The sequence below is a fragment of the Austrofundulus limnaeus genome, unplaced genomic scaffold, assembly GCF_001266775.1.
Source record: "Austrofundulus limnaeus strain Quisiro unplaced genomic scaffold, Austrofundulus_limnaeus-1.0 Scaffold860, whole genome shotgun sequence".
Taxonomy (NCBI): domain Eukaryota; kingdom Metazoa; phylum Chordata; class Actinopteri; order Cyprinodontiformes; family Rivulidae; genus Austrofundulus; species Austrofundulus limnaeus.
The window spans coordinates 43,823-52,031 of record NW_013953262.1 but is presented as its reverse complement, the minus strand read 5'-3'; the positions used below and the strand labels follow the sequence as shown (position 1 = coordinate 52,031).

Below are 8,209 nucleotides of genomic sequence, written 5' to 3'. Positions count from 1 at the left end.
GGGATACACTTTAAAAACCAAAGTAAAGTGAGTTTTATCATCAGTCTGTCTCTGAACCCTTCAGCTCCTGCTAGCAGCTCTTCTAGCTGAGTTGACCAGAGAGTGGAGGTACGAGTAGAAGAACAGCAGGTTGTCATATTCTCCGTGGTACTCCAGACCCAGGCCCAGCTGGTGGAAGTCCTTCAGGAAGTAATAAATGGCCTCGATGGTTGCCAGGTAGGTGTCCGGTTTACCATGCTGACTGCGCCAGAAACACGTCTTCCTGGACGTCAGCTCCACCCGAAGCAGACCTGCAGACAAACGAGATTCAGCAGTGTTGCTCCTCCTCCTCATCCTGCAGCTCCTCTTCCTCACCTTGCAGCCTCTCGTCTGTGCTGATCTCATTGGTCTGATTCCAGGTGCTGTCGATGAAGACCACCTTCTTTAGGGGGGTCGCCTGGACTCCTTCGGCTCTCAGCCTCTTTGGGCGGGGCTCACCGGAGTCACCTGACCCGTTGGAGCTCCTGTCACGTAAACGCTGCAGCATGTCCTCAAATGAAACGGCCTGCGGGCCCGGGAACACCAGAACCACCTGCACACAGGTGACAYACAGTCAAGAGTTAGCTACAACAAATACTAAAATAAACAAATAAAAGACGTAAAATGAAAGAATTAAATCTAAAACTAGAGAACAAACAGTTATAAACAGAAAACTTTTACAACTGGACTGCTTTTATCAACACAACACCCTCATCCCAGGTTTCTGCTGTGGTACTCTTATTTTGAAAGGTCAGTCAGACAGAAAGACAGTCTTATTTTGAAAGGATCATAAAGTAGAATCTCTGGTCTCAGGTCTTATTTTGAAAGGACAGTCAGCCAGACAGACAGAAAGTCTTATTTTGAAAGGATCATAAAGTAGAATCTCTGGTCTCAGGTCTTATTTTGAAAGGACAGTCGGACAGAAAGTCTTATTTTGAAAGGATGATAAAGTAGAATCTCTGTTCTCAGCTCTTATTTTGAAAGGACAGACAGACAGAAAGTCTTATTTTGAAAGGATGATAAAGTAGAATCTCTGGTCTCAGCTCTTATTTTGAAAGGACAGACAGACAGAAAGTCTTATTTTGAAAGGATGATAAAGTAGAATCTCTGGTATCAGGTGTTTAAAGTAGTTAAATAATCCATCCTGCTGCTTGGGTCGGGTTGAATATTTGAAGATTTGTTTTTGTTTGTTTTCAGTCCTAAATGGACTCTGAAACAACCGTTTGTTTCTTAAACAGGCAGCAGTAAATAAATAAAAAAACAGGCAGAAGTAAATAAATAAAAAAACAGGCAGAAGTAAATAAATAAAAAAACAGGCAGAAGTAAATAAATTAAAAAACAGGCAGAAGTAAATAAATAAAACAAACAGGCAGAAGTAAATAAATAAACAGGCAGCAGTAAATAAACAAACAGGCAGCAGTAAATAAACAAACAGGCAGCAGTGAATAAACAAACAGGCAGCAGTAAATAAATAAATAAACAGGCAGCAGTAAATAAACAAACAGGCAGCAGTAAATAAAACAACAGGCAGCAGTGAATAAAAGCGTTTCCTGCAGCTGTCAGAAGAGAAATGTGTGGACGGTTGTTCAGGTGAGGACAGGAAGCAGCTCTGACCTCCTCTGTGTGGAAGTCAGGAATGCAGGGGTAGGTGTAGATGGTCACGTCGTCGGGGGCCAGGAGCTTGGCGTGGACGGCGGTGCTCTTACCGTCCGATTCTTTGAGATGTTTGATGATGTCGATCTTCACAGGAAGCTGAGAACATGAAACTGTTAGTCAGAAACATCAGCCTGGCTCTGAGGCAGCAGGACCGGATCGGTTCTTCTGACCTGGACCCGAGGGACGGCTTCCTTATCCGTGCCCAGTAACAAGCAGCAGTTGTAGCAGAAGAACATCCTGTTGCGTCCACACCTGGAGCAGGACACCCTGCCTCTCTGCCGGGCCCGGTCCAACACGGCGTGCGATGCCAGCTGCAGGCCTTGCAGGGGCGGCCTGGTGCACTCCTCTGAGTCAGCAGCTGTTGATTTGTCCCGGCAGCCAGCAGAGAGCTGCTGGTGTGAGTCCAGGCTGCTCATGCTGACAGACTGATCCTGGGACAAGGTTGGCTCTGCACACAAACCAAACAGACACACAAAAAAACAACAATTCAACATTTATATAAGCACAAAATGAGAGGCCGGGTCCAGCTGGGACTGCTTGTTCCACATTAACAGCAGCTTTTTATTTTCTGACAAATGACTTAAACTGTGTTTGACCGACACACAAACACTGTTTTACTGACCGACACACAAACACTGTTTTACTGACCGACACACAAACACTGTTTTACTGACCGACACACAAACATTGTGTTACTGACCGACACACGTCCTGATTTTATCTGTTTGTAAAATAAACAACTGTTTGTGTCCTTCACACGGAGCTGCAACTTTATACACAAGATGTAAAAACACATGTAGAATCTGTTGTCTGGTTTGTGTGTTCTCTAAAAGACTACAGTTTATTTTGTTTGTGTCTTTGTAAACTAGACTTTTATAAGTTAAATGTTTATGTTGCAGTGTTGTGTGTGATCTGCACACTTCCTGTTTAAAACATGAAAATAGGTTAAAATAAACAAATGTTTCTGACAGAGAACAGAGAGTAAAAATAAATAAGTTATTTTTTATTGTCAAACACAGACATTAAACTGAACTGATGAGAAACAACTGGTTATAAAAAGATGAAGACGCTGGACGCTACTGCGCATGCGTCCCTGATGCGCAGCTAAGCTAGTTCCGGTTACCTTTCTTTAGCTGTAGCCGACGGCAAGAAACAGCGGCGGGAAACAGCCGAAGCTTCGTCCTTTAACAGATATTAATAAAAACAAACGTTTTAACCTCAGGTCACTTCATGAACCCGGACACAAACACGTCGCCTACCTGCAGCCAACAGACAACAACGCGCTCATTTTGTCTCCGGAAGCATGGGAAGTACTTCCGGAGACCAGTTATTCTTCTTCTGTGGTGTTTAATGGCGGTTAGCAATAAACTGAAGGTGTTCATTACCGCCACCTACTGGTGTGGAGTGTGGTTCAAGATGATTTCACTAATATTTATATCCTACTAAAATTATTGTATTCTATTTACATTTTCAAATCTATCTATTCAAAGGAAATATAATAAATAAATAAATAAATAAATAAATAAATAAATAAATAAATAAATACTACTATCAACTCAAATTCTGTTAAACAATTTTATCTTTTTCAAAAATCGTATCATGATTTGTAAATGTTTGCTCCCTAAATTCCTTTGTAATGTATCTATTATGTCAAACCTTTCCTTAGTGTTTCTGAACTGTCTTATCTTAAATTGTCTCTTGTTTGTACTTCTGACTTTCTTTTATAACATGTTTATATAAAACATGTCCTATGGTTTTATTTTATTAACAATAATCACATTTCCCTGTTTTATGTTTTTGTTTTGTCCCCAGATGTCTGTCCACAGCCAGGTGTTGGACGTGTGGTTTCCAGTAGGATTAGGAGTGCCTGGTTGTTGGATTATTTTAAGATTAGGAGTTAGTGGTTATGCTGGGTTATTTCAGGATTAGGAGTGCCTGGTTGTTGGATTATTTTAGGTTTAGATGTTAGTGGTTGCGCTGGATTATTTTAGGATTAGGAGTGATTGGTTGTGTTAAATTATTTCAGGATTAGGAGTGACTGGTTGTGTTGGACTATTTTAGGATTAGGACTGTCTGGTTGTTGGATTATTTCAGGAGCTCTTCAGATCGAACAGAAGCTTCACAGATTAAGGATTAGAGATGCAGATTACAGATGTTGTGTTTTAGCCTGCTGGATTTAATCCTTGATTTAAACGAGTCATTAAAGTYTTTTATCTGCTGAGAAACAAACTTGTTCTGATCAGAGAAGAAAAAGTCGGAGGAGTTCCTCCAGAGGCAGCAGGACCTGGTCCAGCTTCTCCTGATGAGTGATGAAGAGTTCCAGGCAGAGCAGGGAAGAACCTGAAGGTTTTGGACCAGGTTCTGTTCCAGACTTGGACGTCTGAAGCTGGTCTCTGGTGCTGTTTGGCCCGGGCCTCTGCTGGTCCCACCGGGACCGGGCCGCCCCGGCTCTGAAACGTGTTTACATTCGGAACATGTTACAAATTACCTGCTCGCTCTGGGTTTGCGTGACTTGGCAGGAGGCTTCTTGTTGCTCATTGTTGTTTGGGTCCGTCGTGTTTCTGAGGTTTGTTCTCCGTTTCACGGGTCTGATCCGACGGGGGTTTCCAGAGCAGATGTGAACTCAGACACAACGAGAAAACCTGATCTTCATGTGGACCTGGGTCTGTCTCTGTGAGAGCCTGTTGGCAGCCAGCCTGCAGCTTCTAACACACTTTACTTTGAGTTGTTCTAGTGTGACCTTTGACCTGCACCATGCATCTGAGAGCTGGACCTCTTCAGATTATAATTACTGAGCTGTGGTACCCATCATTAGATAATAATCTGAGGTGTAACGCTCATATTATAATTACTGAGCTGTGGTACCCATCATTAGATTATAATCTGAGGTGTAACGCTCATATTATAATTACTGAGCTGTGACACCCATCATTAGATAATAATCTGAGGTGTAACACTCAGATTATAATAAATGAGCTGTGGTACCCATCATTAGATAATAATCTGACATGTCCTGTTCAGATTATAATCTGAGCTGTAACTTCTCAGATTATTATTACTGATCTGTGATACTATTATTATACAATAACCTGAGCTGATACCTATTATTATATTATATAATAATTTGAGCTGGAACATCTCAGATTATCATCACTGAGCTGTGATTCCTTTATATCAGGGCTGCAACGATACAGAAAATTCACGGTTCGGTTCGATACTTTAGTCTCACGGTTTGATATTTTTTCGATACAAAAAAGCGACATTCTGATGTCCCTTTTAACTTGTAATTTATATAAATTAATTATGAACATTTGTTTAACCTCAAAAGTACAGTTTTTAAATTAAATGTTGTTGAAACAGCAAGTTTCTCAGTGGATCTGAGCTCTAAAATACAGCCTAGGTGGAGTAGTCGAACACAGATCCACTGATCCTTCAACACAGAACATCTTAAGAAGACAAGCTGATAAAATAAATTTAAATATCTGTATTGTTCCATACAAAGTGTGTGTTGAACCTAAAGCACTGTTTGATACGGGTACATGCGTTGTTGCAGCCCTACTGTTATAATATATAATAATCTGAGCTGGAACACCTCAGATTATATAATATAATCCGAGCAGGTAACACTTCATATTTTTAATATAATAATAGGTATAACAGCTCAATAATAATAATCTGAGGTGTTGCAGCTCAGATTTGATATGATTTATAAAATTGTTCAACAGTCATCAGAACTAAGAAGCAGAGCAGGAATAAAAAGGTGTTTATATTTACAGGTGCAGGGCGGTGGGTCATCAGCTGTGAGGGATTATCAGGTGAGTATTTTAAAAGGTTCAGTCTCTTTTCAGAGATGATTGAATGTTAATTAAAGTGTTTCTTGTCTTACAGGTGTTCTGGAGGCGAGCAGCACAGAACGGAGGAGGAATCATAAACTCAGGTGAGTTCCTTTTAGGCAGCGTGGTGTAAACATGAAGAGGTGTTTGACTTTGGCTGCAGGTAATGATTGTTAAACCTGACTGGAAGTCTCTTTTCTTTACAGGCACAAGGAGAGGAACCATCAGCCAGGTAAATCCACCTTAGGAAACAGGACATGAAGGTAAGAACAATATGTAAAACTTAGAAACTGAGTGTGGTTTGGACACTACCAGAATGTGTCAGAGAAGATCTGACAGTCAGGATGTCTCATAAAGCCCCAGTGTCTCATTAGGAGAATCTTCCTCAGGTGTGCAGAGGTGCAGGAGACAATGAGGCAGCCAATCATCAAACAAGAGCACCAAAAACCCAATCATAACAAGATTATTATATAATCTGAGCTGCAACACTTCAGATTATAATCTGAGCTGCAGCACTTCAGATTATAATCTGAGCTGCAGCACCAGCTCACATCAGATTAATAATATAATTTGAAGTCAGTCAAAGAAAAGCAGTTCCATCTGAAGAGTTTCACAATGTTTTCTGTTACTTCCTGGTGTTTTGTAGAAAATGTTCCACTTGTTCTAATTTAGCCTTTAGCTTCTTCAGCTGATGTGACTCTTTGTCTCTAGCTTTTATATTTTTCCAAAGGTTTAACTTTATTTAAAACACAACTTCACTTAATTTCTTTCTGAAAATTTGTTTTTTTTTTTAGCTGCTGCTCTGATAACTTCTCATGCTGCTTTTAGCTTTTACCTTCTAGACTGGATCATTTTAGCTTTTAACTWCTGTATTTTTTATCTTCCTTTGTTGTCCTTTTGCTACATTTAGCTTCTAGCTACTGTTTTGCTATTTGTAGCCTTCAGCTGTAGTTTTGTTACATTTAGATTGTAGCTTTTGTTTTGTTTTTTTGATTTAATGCAGTTTAGATCATTTTGACTTTAGCAAACAAGCTGAATCCTGCAGCCGGTGTTTAAATAAAGTTTATGATAAAATAAACGGATCTGCAGGCAGGTTTTATTTTCATTTATTTTTAATAAAAAGTTGGAACAGAAACAGGAGAAAATATCTTTACAAATAATAAGTTATAATAAAGAAAACAGCGTTATTGTGATGTTTCAGCAGCAGCAGCATCTTATTCAAACATTTCAATCCCAAAGCCACAGAAAACATGTTTCATCTGTTTCCTGTTTCTTCTTAAAGACAAGTCCAGCTTGCTTCAGCTCCTCTGGGTCAAACCTRATGTCCATCCTGGACCTGCAGATCCTGATCCAGATCCTGATCCAGACTGTGGACTTTAGTATTTAGCTCTTAGTGAGAACAGTCAGGAGAGCGTGGCGTGCTGTCAGAGCTACAGGTGTGTGTTTTATATGTTAACAGGATGACATCATTCAGTCTGCAGACTGTCCTCACTCCACCTGTCTGTCCTCGTCCTCCTTACACTTCATGGGGATGAAGTGAGACGCCACCTGCTCCCTCCTGGTCTTCTTGCCCCTCAGAGGCCGTCCTTTCTGAGACAGAGTGATGAACATCTCTTTAGTCGTGTTCCACTTCACAGAGGCGTAAGCATTGAAGTAGTTTTCTAGGAAGAACTCTTTGAAGTTGCAGTTGTCGTTGTAGATCCTCTGAAATGACAACACAAAAACACACAAACACAGCAGGAGTTTAGTTTAACGTTTTTATTTCTGAGGTCGACTCCAAGCAGAATTCAATCTATCAGTTATTGGTTTAAACAGAATCTTTTCTTCTTTGAGGAGGATCAGACCCACCTTGCCCTGCAGCTGGCCCTTCTTGTTCATGGAGATGTAGCGCTGACTCTTTATGCCTTTGATGGCCAGAACGCCTTTCTCTGACACCGTCCTGATCTCCAGGATACCTGTCAGAGACATGAAGCAGGATGGATAAGAACCTGTCTCACACACACACACACACACACACACACATCCTTGTATTTACATCAAACTGAGGACATTGTATTGACTTCCATTCATTTTTGTAACTGTATTTATACCTAACCGAGACATTTTCCCTACAGTTAACCATCACTGGTCTATAGTTAACACTAACCTGAACCAGAACTTAACTCACACCATACCTCTAAACCTAACTAGTAAAATTAACCATCACTGGTCTATAGTTAACACTAACCTGAACCAGAACTTAACTCCACATCATACCTCTAAACCTAACTAGTAAAATTAACCATCACTGGTCTATAGTTAACACTAACCTGAACCAGACCTTAACTCACATCATACCTCTAAACCTAACTAGTAAAATTAACCATCACTGGTCTATAGTTAACACTAACCTGAACCAGACCTTAACTCACATCATACCTCTAAACCTAACTAGTAAAATTAACCATTACTGGTCTATGGTTAACCCTAACCTGAACCAGAACTTAGTCCACATCATACCTCTAAACCTAACTAGTAACACTAACCATTACTGGTCTTTAGTTAACACTAACCTGAACCAGAACTTAACTCACATCATACCTCTAAACCTAACTAGTAAAATTAACCATTACTGGTCTTTAGTTAACACTAACCTGAACTGAATTCACACCATATCTCTAAACCTAACTAGTAAAATTAAACATTACTGGTCTATAGTTAAC

At 40.2% G+C, this 8,209-nt stretch overlaps 2 protein-coding genes across 4 annotated transcripts; both read right to left on the bottom strand.

Annotated features, from left to right (window-relative positions):
* Positions 1–48: 48 nt before the first annotated feature.
* dtwd1 (DTW domain containing 1) lies at positions 49–2,980 on the bottom strand. 3 transcript variants are annotated; one of them, XM_014029159.1, is made up of 6 exons: positions 2,934–2,980; positions 2,798–2,856; positions 1,845–2,122; positions 1,633–1,770; positions 355–571; positions 49–290 (listed from the first exon to the last, which is right to left on the bottom strand). In XM_014029159.1, exons 1-6 carry the CDS (start codon positions 2,960–2,962, stop codon positions 61–63), a joined length of 951 nt encoding a protein of 316 aa, XP_013884613.1. In that variant the 5' UTR covers positions 2,963–2,980; the 3' UTR covers positions 49–60. The 3 variants fall into 3 exon arrangements, with proteins under 3 accessions (XP_013884613.1, XP_013884615.1, XP_013884614.1); XM_014029161.1 differs by lacking the exon at positions 1,633–1,770; XM_014029160.1 differs by lacking the exon at positions 2,798–2,856 and having other exon boundaries at positions 2,934–2,965.
* Positions 2,981–6,601: 3,621 nt separating this feature from the next.
* On the bottom strand, positions 6,602–7,462 carry fgf7 (fibroblast growth factor 7; the record flags this gene model as incomplete). The annotated part of the gene is given in 2 exon segments (XM_014029158.1): positions 6,602–7,211; positions 7,356–7,462. Coding segments are annotated over 2 exon segments (323 nt in total), but the record flags the coding sequence as incomplete, so codon positions are not given.
* Positions 7,463–8,209: the final 747 nt, after the last annotated feature.